Consider the following 17,750-nt stretch of genomic DNA (forward strand, 5'->3'; position numbering starts at 1 on the left):
AATGTTTCTTTCCTAGAAAGTAACTTAATCATAAGCTCCAGCAAGAGAGCCCAAGAAACAATGGCTTTCTAACAAAAAATGTTAACGTTACTTCATATTCGTAGAATACAGTATATTAGGCTTAGAGAGCAACCAGATCACTTTGAAGCAGATCAGCTGTTTCCAAGATGAAGTCTCAGAAAAATTTGACTTCATATAATGAAATGTGAAGAAACATTTGAAAAGATTAAAACTAAGGTAATTATACAATAGGACACACCAGAAAAATCTTCAAATAAAGACTTTGAAGGGTACAAGAAAAGAAATGTATTCATAGTTCAGGACTTCGCTCAATAGACAAGACAGTAAATGCTAATGAACCAAACAAAAGCAGAGAAAATGCTGAAGAAATAATTAAATCTTCCTATCATCAGGAACATAAATTGACTCACCAAGAAACAGCAGTCTAGGCATATAATTTGGAACATAAGATAAAGATGGGTGGAAAAGTAAAAACCACGTCTAGGTGGCAAAACTAGGAAATACAACAGGGGCTCAAGGACATACTAATATTTTTTTGTTGATAATTTTTAAAATAAATAAAAATTTAAAATTTAAATGTTGTTTTGTTCATTCTCTTCTTAGTATATCCAGGTATCCTTGCCAAAATAAATATAACTATTCACACAATTCAGATATACCTAAAAGTTTACTTGAAGTGAAACATTTAAATATTCATTCTTATAATAAAGAAAGCTATATTAGAACTTGAATAGTGAATTCACAGGTTTTTAAAATGTTCACAAGAGCAAATGTTTACTGAGTATTTAATGTTTTTTTGAAATTGTTCAAATCACTTTAGCTTTATAATTTTTATCACTTAATCTCTAAAATAACCCTATGAGTTTGGCCCTATTATTATACCATTTTATACATGAGAAAACTGGGTTCAGAGTTTATGCAACTTGCCCAAAGTTATATCTAGACCTGGAATGCAAGCATTGTGATACCAAAGCTCACAGTACACTTTCCTTAACTCCCCAAAGGTCAGAATATAATGGGTGAGTTTTTATTTTCAGGTTTCATTTTTCTTTTTAATTTCTTTTTATTGATTGATTGTAGAGAGGGGGATTGGGGAAAGAGAAGCACTGATTTGTTTTTTCACTTATTTATGCATTAATTGGTTGATTTTTGTATGTGCCCTGATGGGGAATCAAACCCAAAACAAAACACCTTGGCGTATTGGGATGACACTCTTACTTAACAGAGCTACTCAGCCAAGGCCAGGTTTCATATTTCTTCTTCTTTTTAACAAAGAAGATTGCATTTCCTTTTTGCTTTATGAACACATATATGAACACTGACAAGACAGATATAAGAAAAACTATAAGCAACAGAATTAAAGAGCAACATTGAGACAATGAATTTGATGTCATGTGTCAGCCCACTACAAATCAACAATGACCACACACTAATTTTGAAGGGCACTGATTAAGTAAACATGGCCCACCTGGCAGATTCATTTAGAACCAATCAAATCTGCTTAAAACAACAAAAAAACCCCACTGTGTATATAAAGTAATTTATTGCTTTGGTATTCTTTGCATTAAGATGTCATGGAAGGATTAAATAGAAACATGTGAAGTCATTTGTTCATTTATTCATTAATATGCTGTCGAATTCAAGTTTTCTATACACTATGGTGTTTATTCCATTTTCTGTACTATTTAGACATACATATTTAAAAAAATATTTAACTTATTTTTATGAAGAAATTAAATATTTTCTGGAAAAAAATCATTTTATTGTTCTCTAGCAACAAACCTCATCCAATTCAACTAATTTAAATACTTTTGCTCCACAGCAATATGTCTGAAGATCTAGTTTACACAATTCTATTCTACATAACACTGTTTTACCCTGTTACATAGTATATAGTTAAAGAACATTTTTGTAATAAACATGTTTTTTTATATAATACAGAACAAGTTTTCCCCATATCCCAGCAATCACTCAAATATATTAAAAATGTATCCGTCTTAAAAGGCACACACATATACAGGTTCAAATCTTTATTGTTTTAAAATTCTACATGTCTTTTACAATATTTTGTTATTTAAATGACCTCTAAATGGTTAATATACAATGAATTTTTTTTCCTGAAACTAAATCATGAATTTTAATTCCATCAATAGAATTATTCCAAACAGAATAATAAAGATGTTGGGAAGGCTTCAGTGCTGCATTTGAAAATGTCAATAGCACACTCTCCCCTTTAGAACCCAGATGACCAATCTGTCAAAAGTGCTTTTAAAGACTGCTAATTATGGCTGATCTTAAAAATCAATCAATCAAATTAGTTTCTTTTTGTTTTGAAACATCAAAGGGCATTTAAAAAAATAAATGAAACAATTTGTTTTAGTAATCTACAGAGGCAAACTCAAAGTTATGATTATCTGCATGCAGTAACACTCCTCTTTCTTTAGTTTTGAAGCACTTATACAGTTTATAAAGAATGTGTTAAAGAGTGCAAGTTTTTTGATATTGATTTCACAAAAGGACAAATGCTGGTAATAACTAACATTTAACATCTAAGCTCAAGCTAATGTATATGTATCAGGCAATTAATATGGCTAATCATAAGCCACAATGCACAAGGTACGCCCTTTGAGAAAATGAACTAGTTTGGTCCGCACTTCTAGTTATGTGGGTAAAAACAAAAACAAAACCATTTTATTTCAGCCAAGGCTCTGGATGAATTTACTGTTCCTAAAGTGTCGCCAGTTAAAAAGTAAATGATGTACACCAATGAAGCATACTGTCATGTTGACTTTTGTATAAAAAGACGGCCTTTTTGCTGTTTTTGGAGTGATGAACGAACACTGTAGGACATATCAGGAAAATGTAACTTTCTTCCATAAGTTATACTTTCTTATTCCATGACACAGCTTTCACTCTGTAAAATTTTGTCCCCAAAGGAACTTTAAATCTGTTTTGTGCCTAGGAAGGAAAGAAATCAAATTACACAGGTACAATGTTATCATACTACTCAATTCTAGAGTGCTGAGGTTGGGACGGAGGTTCTTTGTGAAGCTATACAAGGTCTACTTCTAAGCAGATAAAAATATATTGAGCCACTTACACTGATAGAAGAATACAGGACAAAGAATACAGTACAAAGTGAGCCGTAAGTCATTATTTTAAAGTATCAAAGAAACCTCAATACCACACAGTTTAAGTTCCATTAGAGTTTTGGAACAGAGGGGCCCCAAATTACAATGAGTTAGAAAAAATGTTCACCGGATTTCACTGATTGTAATGTCAGCACTGGTATTGCTGACGTTACAGTCAGGTGTATTTTTAGCTATCAAGTATTTTACTTCAGTGGGGGTAGCATATGAAAATAAAATATCAATGCTATTCACTTTTAATCAACAGGTTGCATTCTTTTTTGGCAAAACACTAATACAAATAGTCATAGAACAGAAACTTGTAGTTGTTTTCCTATATAAACTGATGAATTATTGGTAATCTACCTCTACTATCTAAAGATAAAAAACATATATACTTATAAAATTACTGGTTCAAATTCACACTCATTAAATGCAAGGTCTAACTTAAGTAAGCAAAAAGATTAGGGACAGCACTATTAAAGATTTCTATATAAAGTAGTGTAAGAATTTTCCACATAATCCCTAGGTTTATCACATATGGTACATTTTTTACCTTTTTGGCTTGACAGTATTCCTTTTCCATTACTTTTCCAAGAACCCAAGGTCTTCTAGATGCACCTGAAGCTATTGAATGAAATTATTATTTTTTTGAAAAGTACAGTATAATCATCATAAATATATAACTGCAGGAATCAAAAGAGACTAATGCATTACCAGGAGTGAGAGAATGTGTAAGACTTTTAAAATTGCTGAAATCACAAAAAAATATGTAACAATTTAAAAAACAACACTGAAGTCATTCTATTTTTAAACCACTAATGTTGGATTCGTTTACTCATTAAATGTTGGCGGTAACTCAAATCAGAGAACAAACAAAATTAAATACAAATACTCTAAGTAAAAATCATACACAAATAAATGTAGAAATTCTAAATTAGCTCAACAGTGCCATCTACTGAGAGCACCAACAAAGATGACCTTTCCCGTTCTGCAAGCAAAATTACATAGACAAAATTTATTTTCTAGGTTCAAAGAAAGGCACTGCTTTTTGAGGCAGTGCTTTTAATACTGGTGCTGGAGGGCAGGAACTGCACCCTTCACATATCTGTACTTCCCAGTGTTTGGCAGGCAGGTCTGTGTGAACACAGTCAGTCATAAATTTTGCTTTATTTAAGCAAAATAAATAAGTGGTAAAGCAGCAAAGCAAGTCTAGAAGACTAGTACTTGAGTGAAGGGGAGATGTGGGAGGAGATGAGATGAAAAAAAGCTAGTCCTTATAAACCCAACTGTGACAAATTAAGAAGACAGAAATACTCATTCTCTTTAAATTCATCATAAACTGTCAGAAAAAGTTGACTTAAAAAGTACTTTGGCCAATAAATTACCTGTTCAGGCTAAAGCCTTTGAGATTCCTAAGAGTAGGCAAAATTGATAAATACAAATGAAATATACATACATAGAGACTATTGCATGATAGTTAGAAGCCCCTGGGGCATTCTAAAATGAAATGCTTATGTTTCATGTACAAGGAATAATGAGTTCCACTGTTTCAGGCATTAAAACACTCTAGTAATCCACCCATCCCCAGGGCAATAGTACAGGGGTAAGGTAGCATTACCCCAATTGGTATCCCCTGCACTGTATTCCTAAAAAAAAGTAGGGGGGGTGGTGGTTAGGGAGGATATAGAGTTCCATGATAAATTAAGATTGTTAAATAAGTTATTTTCTGCAAGACTTGTGAGAGCCTTTCAAAAGATGATGTGTACTGTGAATCTCTAAGAGTTTGTATATAGTGAGTGTTTCTGAAATTTCAACACACCCTATTCTTAGGATATGCACACTGAAAATTTTAAAGATAAAGGACCATAATATGTAACAGCCTAAATGTGCACACAATACATATATTTATGTATTTTTACATTTAGACATATACGTAAAGAGATAACAGAAATGGGGGAAAATGTTAACAGAAGGTGAACATGGGTAAATGTATATGAGGTTTATGGACTATACTTATTATGCTATACTTTTCTGGTAAATTTAAAAATCATTTTCAAGTAAAGAGTTTAAACAAATGCAAAAAACAACCCACAAAAAAAAAAAAACAGTCACAGAAAAAAGTAACCATCACCAACAGCTACAACAGAGCAATCATGAGACACTGGACTACTTAAGGAATTGGTATTTGACCAGGTTATCATTCCAAATAGGAACAGCAATCTAAACAAACATATATTCTTGCTTCTCTATTTAGATGAAGTATCCAGGGTATCAACTCTGTTCTTTTGGAATTCTTCAAAGTAATGAAAAAAACCTGAATAGTAACAGGAAATAGAGAGAGGATCCCTTCCCCACCACTGTTGTTCTAGTACTGTTTACACCTCTATGCGCCCACTCCAACCTAATTACATGGTCTATCTCTGGGACCAGGAGGGGATGAAGATGAAGAGAGACCCAGCCTACCTGAGGCTACTGTTCATCGAATGATTACTTAACCACTGTTCCATGAGCCCAACACTGAAAAACTTTCCTTCTAAATAGTTAACATTTTCCCACAGGCCTTTAAAATATAAAAATCATGGTCCACTAATGAGTGTATATTCAGAAACAATCAATTATAAACACAGGCAGAACTACTGCAGAATGTGAAAACTTTGTCCTAACACAGTTTCATCTTAAATTTTATATTCTTTCACTCTAGGGGACAGAAAAAATTCAAATATAAACAAATGAGAGAACAGGAATAGACAGGAAGAGAAATGAAGCCAAGCAGTAGGATGCCAGACAGAAAAAGAATGGTTTCTACAAGTAGAACAAAATCCTGTACTAGGACTGGGAATAGAAGGTGCTAGACCTGAAGACAAGTTATCATACATCATTAAAAAAAAAGCAACATGTGAGGGAGAAAAGCAGGACATATGTATATTTTTTTCCCTCTCCAAATGGGCTGGTAACTATATTGGGCTGGCAAAAAACCTTGTTTCTAAATACTGAGAGCAGGTCACTGGAAAAATGACCCTGGCCCCTTCATCTTCTTTCTCTTATTTTGAGGAAGCAAAAGAGGCACTGGGTAAAGGTGGGGGGTGGAACAGGTTGTGGCAGCAAAGAGCTGCTCAATTTGAGCCTGGTTTTAGGCTGGACTATACATTAGTCTAGAAATCATTTTGGAAGATTTATACCTGATTGCTGAAAACAGTTCAGTACTTTAGACCCACTTGTCCATAGATGCATCCATAATTAATAAAGCTTTTGGCACAACTGCAAATTATTTAAAATTGGCAGATATTTTTAAGTAACACATAATATATACTATAATTTAGAATATTTTAACAAAGCTTATGTGGCCTTTTTCAAATGTTTAAGTATTGACAAACTTAATAAAAAATAAAGTAGAAATACCTGATGATAAATAAGACAGAAAAACATTTTAATTTGCCATAAAAAGGTAATGTTATAAACAAATAAGCATGTAAGCTTAAATAGGCTGCATTTACAGAAGAACTGTGGCAATTCAATTCTGCTATTGCTAGGATATGAGATATTTTGCCCAACCCTATTAAATTACATTGATTTGAAATTGTCAATAGAATCCAGAAAGAAACTCTGGATACTGCAGATATTTAAAACAAACAGATTAAACAGAGTTCCCTCTTAGGTATTTAATTCTGATGGATTTAGGCAGGGAGAAAACAGTTAAAATATTCTTTTTACTTCAGCCTTATTATTTTAGTTATGGATGTGACACTTACCACCCTCACCTGGTTTGAGATCCAGCGCAGGCAGAGACTCTGAATGCAGAAAATATAAGGTTGGACTAACAGTAAATAATACATAATTGTCGTGGCGTTCATCTAGGATGATGAGTACCAAATCTCCCACCTGAAAACTGAATGAAGAAATATTATTTTACTGCCCTAAAAAGTTACTACCACTCTATCCTAAAGATTTTAAGTATATATTCTGCAATGTTCAACTATATATATTTAAATATCATCAATACAATATTCATTTTCACATTTATATGATATATAACTTTTTGACTCCACCCAGCTCCTAATGAGTATGCTGGTCATGCATAGAAGATATTCAGAGAATAATGTCAGTGAATGTAAGAGACCTAAAGCATTTTTAAAAATAAAATTTGTAATACTATCTACTGTTTAAAGAACACAAAAAAAGGAGAGGAGAAAAAAATAACTCCACTATAGCTCATGTAGTCATATAAAGAAGATACTTATCCTAACCTCTTATTTTACAATAAGAAACACAAATTCAGAGGGAGCAAACATCTATAGTTGTAGTGGCAAAGAAATTAATATATGCTATTTCTACAGTCTCCAAGTACAGTGCTCTTCAATTTGAAAGAAAAGCTAATGAGCTAGGTTCATGTTGTTAATTAGCTTTAAACAAGGGAATTACTAATTTAAAGTGAAGGCCTGAAAGAAGGGAGCAAGAAAAGAAATGGTACCACAGTCAACATACTTTAAAAGTGGTGTCTGTTAAGTCTTTCAAAAAAAAAAAGTTCAAAGTATCAATAGTCCTTGAAAGTTATTCTCTGATTCCTTGGTTATCAAAGTGTTTTAATTTATTAAGTCTTACACCTAATAAACCGTTGAAATCTCCGGAGAAGCTTTTAAATGATGAAAGTGTTTTATTCACTAATTGTTTACTCTGCAAATACCTGTTGCCTACCTAACAATATGTGAAGGAACTGCTTTGGCTAAACACCAAAAGGTAACTTAAAAAAAAAAAGTAGATACGGCCTCTCTGAGGAACTTTCTTCTTTCTTTTTTAAAAGTTCTTCTCTCTCTAATCTTTGAAAGACCATAAATTGATTTGATTTGACATAGAGCTGGTAGGTCAAGTCAAATAGCACCCTTTCAAGTCACTGAGAAAAAGATAAAATTCTAATATTTATTTAAAGGTCAGTAACCACTAATATTTGACAACCAAAAATTTGGTCAACAAATCTACTGTAGACAAAGTAAAGGGTCTTTTAAGAATATTTAGTTTACTGATTTTTTTAAAGCCTCACCTGAAGATATGTTTATTGATTTTATTTTTAAAGGAGAGAAGAGGGGGGAGATAGAGCTAGAGCTACAGCTAGAGCTAGAACTAGAGCTAGAGAAACATCAATCGGTTGCTTCCCATAAATGCCCTAACCAGGGACGGAACCTGCAACCCTTTGGTGCACCGAATGACACTCCAACCAACTGAGCCATCACCTGGTTAGGGCCTGTTTACCGATTTTTGTATCAGTCCTGACAGGTATAGAAAACTGACCAGTATTCATGAGCTGCTAAAAATGCCTTTGTTATTCCAGAGACCATCCTTTTTTAAACAGCCCACACCAAAATCCAATATACTAATATGGGATAATTTGGTCCAGAAATACTATTATTTGATACTTAACAGTGTATTATAAATTTTTAGCATCGCAATAAAACTAAGTCTGAAAAATGAAAATGATAACACACTGTAACTTAAAAAGCTAAGACTCTCCAATCTCAAATTCAGAAAAACTAAGGAGACAAGTGGGATTTGAAACAGGTGGCACCAACTGAAAAGTGAACCAGAAGAAAAAACCTTCAGAAATATTTATTCATATGATAATTAAAGCTGTTAACAGGAAATATTTCTAATGCAATCCTAATATTATCAGAAATAATAATCTAAAAAAACTTTGCTTTTAAATCAACTTTTTTACTACCAGTGAATACTAAATACTCACCTCAGTGAACCTGGATCTGAAGAATTAAAGGCACTGAAATATGTTTTCATTAGCAATTCATTATTATCCAGTTGAGCAAAAATTTTTGCACAAAATATAAATAAAATACTTACTCTCTAATAGCTATCTTTTCAGAATGCCTTGAGGATACTGAAGACATGCTCTGAGACATCTTAAAAAAAAACAGTTCATAAAGGTTATACAATTAAAGTATGACACTAATTAGGTTCTTACGGCAAAAATTCTGCTCAATATTCACACATTAACATCTCCATCCTTGTTTTTAAGAGTCTAAATTTATATGGTTGATTGATATAATTCTTTTCCTTCAACAATTCTTTCAGTGGACAAATTTACCTACATTTTTACTTTATGTTACTTTTGAATTAAATTTGCATGGATTAAAAATAATATCAAATTACATTTTATGTATCCAACATTAAAAATTTCATATCCAACATTAAAAATTTCACAGGGAAAAAGACTGACATGTATACTTCCTATGCACAGTGGGCCCAAGGCCTAATTGTACAAATTGATGAAAAAGAAATGGATTTATCTTTGTTTATTAAGTCTAATTTTGATGTTCAGAATTTCTTCCATTTACCTTTGAACTCTATCTGGAACAATGCAGGGTCTCAGAGTTTAAAATCAAAAGATAAAGAAAAAGAACTACAACAAATAATGAATAGAAAGGCCTAAACGTGTATAGCAACTGAGTATCAAAATCAGCCAACTGCTCTATATACTGCCAGTGAACACAAGTTTGAGCATCCATTTTTCAGACATATTCAACTTTGTTTAGATTTTTTGAAAGATGTTTTTCATAAATTTATTAAAATAAAGGCTTAGATATGAGGAAACACTGTGAAGAGAGCTGTAATTGATATGAAAGTACAATTTCCATTTAGAAATTCTGGGTGGGAGTGTGACACTCTCTGGACCTGAAGGGCAAGATTCTGTCATTCATAAACATTTCCCAAGCATGTACTGGAGACTGTTACTATTCTAGGTGTTAAGAATACAGCAGTGAATAAAACAAACTAAAACCCTTGCCAAAAGAGCTTATATTCTATGGGAATACTGCAAAAAAACCAATGCTGAGCGATGTCTGGAATAGGCAAGTCTTTTTGAAAAACAGTTGTCTCCATTTACAAAAATATCGAATAGTCTTAAAATTATTATAGCAATAAGTTAATGACTGACAATCTAATCACTATAGTATTAATATGTGCTTTTTGCTGTTCAAGTTAAGGACATACAAAAGAAAGCATGTGTTTCCCTGTAAGACAGGCCTTAAAACAGTGACTATTTCCATGTAAACAGTAATTATTAGAATTTAAAAAATAAAGTAATTGCTTCATTAAAACATATAATATTGACTAGAAATGACTATTCAAGTACTTGGTTAAATACACAGCTAGAATAAAACCAAGGTAATTTAGCAGACCATAAAGAGTACTTCATGCAAGGTGTCACGCTCAATCACTTTCAGTTAAAAAAAAAAAAGACTCGTGAATGGATGTAATACATTACTTATGCACACTTGAGTAAATGTGCCAATCTTCAAAAGAGTGGCTTTAACTTATTTACTGACTTGGGAATCCTAATTGATGTTACAAATACTTAATTATAAAGCATAAAGTTCTAGAGATTATAGCTTATTAAAAAACAAAACAAAAACAAAAACCCTGACCAGTGTGGCTCAGCAGGATAGGCGTCATCCAGCAAACTAAAAAGTCTCCAGTTCGATACCCAGTCAGGCACATGCCTGGGTTACAGGCCAGGTCACTGGTTGGGGGCCTGTGAGAGGCAATCAATCTATGTCTCTCTCGAACACTGGTATTTCTCTCCCTTCTTTCTCCCTCCCTTCCACTCTCTCTAAAAACAAATAGATAAAATCTTTAAAAAATGATAAAAACTGTCTTGACTTGTTCACTGCTTTTAAGATTATTGTATTGGTCAGGTATATGGTCACAGATGGCAAGAATCTCTGGTTGATGACCAACATGGCTCAATGAAAACTACTGGAAATGAATTAATCAAATCATACTTTTGACAGTAGATCTTCATGATGAAATACAATAATTTTTTTTTAAAATGTTAAGATCAACTGGGCAAGAAAAAACTTACCAGCCTTTGATTTAACCTCTTGTTTTCTTCTTCTTTTAATTGCAGTGTCTGCAGGGGAAGAAAAAAACCAGACCTGTGGTTTATTCTTGTACCTACTAAAGTCTAAACATAATGATTGTCAAAATTTTCTTCAGGTTCAAAAGGCTAGTGGGATATATGTTTTTGTAGAACCTTTCCCACTGTTTTAATTATTAACTGGCTTAAAGGATAATAGGAATAATTTTTAGCATATTTACCTAAGCCAAGGATTCTCAAAGCTTAGTACGCATTAAAATCATATCACTTGTAAAATATTTAAGTATGCAATAAATATCTGAGATCTATCCCCAAAACTCTGCTAGTAGGTCTGGCCTTAAAGGAGGGATATGCATATATCCCAGTTGACTCTAATGGAAGTGATCATACAATCTTTTAATAACAAAAAATGCATGCTAGAACACAAAGTGGTACAATTTTGACTAGACTCATAAGCTTGCTTGTACAGAGCAAAAGAGAAAAAAATATTTTTTTCTGAAAAATCTTAAAAACCTAAGGAGGAGAAGTGGTCTATAAACAAAACTATGTTGAATTTATATCAAAATGACATTATCTGCTAGTACAATTTGGGAGGAAACAACTTATTGACAATTTTTTCATGTCATTTCAATTAATCTCTATAAAAAACGTAACTTTTCTTCATCATTCACATATTCTATTTTTGCCCAATTTAATGCTTTGGTTTTGAAATATGTAAAATTCATACTTACAATGTTTTAATGAATTCTGAACTAATGAAAAATACTATTACTGCATATATTTATTTTATAAAGACCACTAACCTTTCCCTGTAATAAAGTGCATTTATTGGAACGATATGACAAATAAGAGGCTTAATATTACCAATTGTTAGCCACTTCTCAAAATATTAACCACAAAAATAAACAATAATAACTATAAACATAAATAGAGTAGGTTTTCAGCATAAAATTTATTTAACTGCACCCATCAGAGTGAACCTATTAAATACTGCAATTAAAGAAAACAATTCACTTACTCGTTCTAACAGCATTATCCTCTGTTTTTCTTCAGATAGCATAGGGATGTTTTCTCTAAGAGAAAATTAATTATTTTAGTTTAAGTCTTAAAATTCTGCACTTTTTAAATTCTTCAAAAGGATTTTAGAAATTTAACTATTACTACAACATACTTAAAAATTTAAGTGATTGTACCAAATTTTTAAAAGCCTTCCTTTTAAGTTAGGGTACGTTTCTTGATACCAGAGGTCTAGGGTATCTCCTGAACTTAGACCTATAAAACTTTTAAAATTATTTATAAACAAAATGTTTGCCTATACCTTTTTCTAGGGTAATGTCTTTTAAATGTCAAGTATTTTTTTTCTTCCCTCTTCATCCTATGTGTGGATGAATACATGTTAAGAATAAACAGGTAGTTCTTGGGTGGCTTTACCATTCTGATTAAAAACAAAACAAAATGCCCCATACCCAAGTGAGCTTACAGAACTCATAATTTCAGTATATAAAAATAAATCAAATCTCAATAAACACTTCAAAAGTATTACTAAGTGGCTACAATGTGGTATTCGATATGCCATATGTGAATTTCCCCATCACATTAACATATTTAAAAACTAATTAGAAAAGAAAAAAATCTGTAGGCTTTTAATTTTCATTGATGCAAAATTGACAAATAAAACTGTAAGATGTTTATTTTTTTTAAAGATTTTATTTATTTATCTTTAGAGGGAGAGGGAAGGAGAGAGGGAGAAAAATATCAATGTATGGTTGCCTCTTGTGGGTCTCCTGCCAGGAACTGGCCTGCAACCCAGGCATGTGCCCTGACTGGGAATCGAACCGCCATCGTGTGGCTTGCAGGCCCACGCTCAAACTGTAAGATGTTTAATGTGCACAACTTGATGATTTGGTATGTATACACACTGTGAAAGGAGTCTTTGCTTTGAGTTATTTAACATATGTATCACTTACCTTTTAGAGGGAAAGAGGAGATGACATTGAAATTCTACTCTTACCAATTTTCACCTGTACATGCAGTGTTATCTCCTATCACCTTATTGTATATTAGATTTTCAGACCTTATTAATTCTGTAACTGAAAATGTGTACCCTTTTAGCAATCTCTCCCTATCCCCCCACCTCCTAGCAACAACTTTTCTAGTGTTTCTTTGAGACTTGATTTTTTTTTTAATTCCATATACAAAAAGGGACACCATGCCGTATTTGTCTCTGACTTGTTTGGCATAAATGGTGCCCTCCAGGTTAAGCCACACTGTTGCAAAAAAACCCAATTTCCTTCTTCATATAGTAGTCCCATGTATATTTTTCCACCATTTTAAAATTTATTAATTTGAAAGAGACAAACATCAATTTGTTATTCCAACTATTTATGCATTGATTGGTTGATTTGTGTATGTGCCCTGACCGGGAATCAAACCTGCAACTTTGGTGTACTGGACAATGCTCTAACCAACTGAGGTACCCGGCCAGGGCTATTTTCACCATGTTCTTACTCTATTCATCAACACTTAGTATGTTTCCATATCTTGGATATTGTGAGTAATTCTGCACTGATGTGCATTTCGATCCCTTGAGGTAATGGCTTCATTTCCTTTGGACATACACCCAGAGATGAAATTGCTGGATCAAACAGTAATTTTAATTTCTCAAGGAAACTCCATACTGCTCTCCATAGTGCTTGTACCATTTACATTCCTCCCACTAGGGTTCCCTTTTTTCCCAGAAATTCACCAGCATTTGTTATCATTTGTCTTTTTGATAACAGCCATTCCAACAGAAGTGAGGTGATATTATGGTTTTGATTTGATTCATTACCTCTTGCTTTTTGATAATAGTTTTGAGGCGATTAATATTATGAGCTCTGTCCAGAAAAAGTCCAACCACTGTTAATATAACGAGAATAGTTTGTGCAACATCAACGTAACCTGGCAGCCAAGGAGAGTGGACTGGAATGTGCATATGTGAACAATGAAGACTTCACCATACTGGTCAGTGGGGACAGTAGACACTGTTGACTGAGCTTGTGTACTGTGTGGCCGTCATATTCAAAATGACTGAGTGAATAGAGCAGTGGATCTGCATCAAATTTCGCCATTAAGGTTAATCACTCCTCCACATAAACTATTTGGATGATTCAGAAGGCACCAGCTATGGAAAACCGGTGACTGGCAGCTTCATTACGACAACCTGCCAGCTCACGCATCATGTCTCGTGCAGTTTTGTGAAACATCAAATCACCCAGGTAACTCAGCACTCCCATGATCCAGATTTGGTGCCCTGTGTCCTCTGGCTTTCCTCAAAACTAACATAATCTTTGAAAAAGAAGAGATTTCAGACCATTGATGAAATTCAGGAAAATATGACAGGGCAACTGATGGTGATGGGGAGAACCGTGTGAGGTCCTAAAGTGCCTACTGTGAAGGAGACTGAGGCGTTGTTGTCCTATGTACAATCTTTCTTTTAAGTTGTATCTTCTTCAATAAATGCCTCCACTTTTCATATTACATGGCTAGATACCTTCTGGACAGACCTCGATGTATACATTAACAACTTATCAGATGCAAGACTTGTAAATATTTTCTCCCATTCCATAGGGTGACTTTTTCATTTTGTTGGTGTTTTTATTTTCTGTGCAGGAGCTTTTTGGTTTGATATGGTCTCACTTTAGTTTTGTTTTTGTTGCCTTTGCTTTTAGTGTAAACCTTGCACCCCTAAATCACTGCCAAGACCAATGTCAAAAAGATTGCCCATTTATTTTCTGCAAATTTTATGGTTTCAGGGATTATGTTCAAGTCATTAATCCATTTTGAGGTGATTTTTATGTGTGGTATAAGATATGGGTCCAGTTTCATTCTTGTGCATCTGGCTGTCCAATTTTCTCAACATCGTTTATTGAAGAAATTTTCTTCTCCTCATTGAGTACCCTTGGCTCCCCTGTCAAATATAGTCGAGCATATATGTGAGAGTTTACTTTTGGGATCTCTATTCTGTTCCACTGAGCTATGTGTCTGTTCTTATGACAATACTGCTTAATTACTACAATACTGTAATATAGTCTGAATTCAGGAAGTGTGATGCCTCCAGCTTTACTCTTACACAAGACTGTTTCAGCAATTCAGGGTTTTGGTATTGCTTTATTTCTCTATGAAAAATGCCATTGAAATTCTCATAGGGAATGTACTAAATCTATATATCACTTTGGGTAGTATGGACATTTCAACTATGTTAATTCTTCCAACTCATGAACACAGGATACCATTCCATTCACTTGTGTATTCTTCGATTTCTCTCATCAATGTCTTATGGCTTTCAGCGCATAGATCTTCTATCTCATTAAATTTATTCTCAAGTAATTTACTCTTTTTGATGCAATTCTAAATGGGATTGTTTTCTTCAATTCTCTTTCTGATTGTGTGCTGTTAGTGAATAGAAACACAATTAATTTGTGTATACTGATTTCGTATCCTACAAGCCAGTATTAGTATCCTACAAATTACTGAAAGTATTTACTAATTCTAACTACTTTTTCGTAGAGTCATAAGGGTTTATATATAATGTAATAACATCAGCAAAAGAATTGGTTCACTTCTTTCTTTCCAGTATGGATGTCTTTCATTTCCTTCTCTTGTCCAATTGCTGTGGTTAGAATTTCTAGTACACTATGGTGATGTCAAAATTTGCCATGTGCTTTCTTTCTGGATCTGCCGAGATGATTATATAATTTGTCTTTCATTTTGTTAATGTGATTTATCATATTAATTTGTGAATGTTAAATCATCTTGATTCCCTGAAGTAAATGCCAATTGATCATAGTGTATGATCCTTTTAATGTATTATTTAATTTGGTTTACTAATATTTTGTTGAGGATTTCTGCATATGTTCATCAAGGACAATGGCCTATAATTTTCTGTTCTTATAGTGTTCTCATCAGGCTTTGCTATCAGGGTAATGCTGGCCTCATAAAATGAGTTTGGTAGTGTTCCTTCCTCTTTTACATTTTGGAAGCGTTTCAGAAGTTTGGGATTAGTTCTTTAAAAATGTTTAGTAAAATTCACCTATAAAGTAATTTGGTTCTGGACTTGTCTTTGCTGGGAAGTTTTTGATTACTGATCCAATCTCCTTACTAGTAATTGGTTTGTTCAGATTTTGTTCATAATTCAGTCTTGGAAGGTTGTATATTTCTGGAATTTATGCATTTCTTCTCAGTTGTCCACTGTGTTAGAGTTTAACGTTCATAGCCATTTCCTATAATTCTTTGTATTTCTGTGGTATTAGCTATAATGTGGGTTTTTAAATTCTTCTGCAGGTTTAATTCTCCAATTAAGTTCCAGTTAATTCTTTTGTATGTTCAATGTCTCAGCATCATTTGTTGAAAAAGCTATATTATTTTCCCCACTGAATTTTCTTAGCCCCCCTTATAATAATGCAAGGATGCAAGGAGGGTACAACTGACAATAAATATAAGGGAATATTTCTTGATGGATATACATATATGTTTAGCACCACTGTCTTAGCATTGTATTAATTTTTGAAAAAAGAGCGTGTTGTTTTCAGCCCTGGCTGGTGTGACTCAGTGGGCCAAGAACTGGCCTATGAACAGAAAAGTCGCCAGTTCAACTCCTGGTCAGGGCATATGCCTGGGTTGTAGGCCAGGTCCCTGGTTGGGGGTCGCTGAGAGTCATTCAAACGATATTTCTCTCACTCTCCTTCTCTATTCCTTCCCCCTTCTCTGAAAATTAAAAAGAAGAACAAAAAAATTACAGCATGTTGTTTCCAATTTAACTCTTCACTTTCAAGATTGTTTTGGCTATTTTGGGTTCCTGCATTTCCATATGACTTTTATGATCAGCTTGTCCATTTATGCAAAAAAGGGGGGGCATCTCAACAGGAATTGTGGTGAATCTGAAGATCAATTTGGGGAGTACTGCCACTTTAAGATTATATCTGCCAATCGAATATGAAGTTGTCTTTATAGGTCTTAATTTCTTTTAACGGTGTTTTATAATCTGCAGTGATTAAAGAACTGACTTGATCTTTGATTTTTATCTTTCTGATGATGTCATAAAAATAATGTTTTTTTAATTTCATTTTTGGATAGGTTGCTAGACAATCGATTTTTATCTACTGGTCTTGTGCAACCTTACTAAATTACTTTATCAGTTCTAATAGATTTTTAGTGGAATCCTTAGAACTGTCCATATAAAACATTATGTTAAATAAGAGAGATACAGATGAAATAGAGAGTTTTACTTCTGCCTTTACAACCTGATGCCAATAGGTTCTTTCTCTTGCCTAAGCACCCTTCATAAACTTCCAGTGCAATGTTGAAGATCAGTAGCACGAGTGGACCATCTTCTCTTTCTTGATTTTAGAAAAAATGCATTCAATCTTTAACCTTTGGATATGGTCTTAGTTGTGAGTTTTAATCTATGCCTTTTATTGGGATAAGGAAGTTTTCCCAATTACTAGTTTGTTGAATGTTTATATAATGAAAGGCTGCTGTATTTTATCAAATGCCTTCTCTTCATCTATTGATACTGATATGGTATATTATACATATTGATTTTTAGGTGTTAAACCAAACTTGCGTTCCTAATATAAACACAGTAAGAATCCCTTCTGTATACTGATGGATTCAGTTTGTTTGTTTTTGTTGTTGTTGAGAATATCTGGATCCAAAGTCATAAGAGATATTTTCTTACC

The 17,750-nt window shown here is 33.3% G+C and overlaps 1 protein-coding gene across 5 annotated transcripts in view; it reads right to left on the reverse strand.

The window, feature by feature from the left end:
- Positions 1 to 1,552: 1,552 nt before the first annotated feature.
- The window catches only part of RB1CC1 (RB1 inducible coiled-coil 1), a 104,008-nt gene continuing 87,810 nt past the window's right edge, over positions 1,553 to 17,750 (reverse strand). For 2 of the 5 annotated variants that reach the window (XM_037038659.1, XM_037038660.1), the window contains 6 exons: positions 12,050 to 12,104; positions 11,017 to 11,064; positions 8,997 to 9,055; positions 6,902 to 7,038; positions 3,706 to 3,776; positions 1,620 to 2,979 (listed from right to left, as the gene is read on the reverse strand). In XM_037038659.1, the coding sequence (XP_036894554.1) occupies positions 2,902 to 2,979; positions 3,706 to 3,776; positions 6,902 to 7,038; positions 8,997 to 9,055; positions 11,017 to 11,064; positions 12,050 to 12,104 (448 nt within the window). In that variant the 3' untranslated portion in view covers positions 1,620 to 2,901. Of the gene's footprint in view, positions 2,980 to 3,705; positions 3,777 to 6,901; positions 7,039 to 8,996; positions 9,056 to 11,016; positions 11,065 to 12,049; positions 12,105 to 14,515; positions 14,981 to 17,750 lie in introns of those variants that run through there. The other 3 variants (XM_037038663.1, XM_037038661.1, XM_037038664.1) reach the window with 3 other exon arrangements.

This window comes from Sturnira hondurensis, unplaced genomic scaffold, assembly GCF_014824575.4.
Source record: "Sturnira hondurensis isolate 20B ecotype Veracruz unplaced genomic scaffold, ASM1482457v3 Scaffold0024805, whole genome shotgun sequence".
Classification (NCBI taxonomy): Eukaryota; Metazoa; Chordata; class Mammalia; order Chiroptera; family Phyllostomidae; genus Sturnira; species Sturnira hondurensis.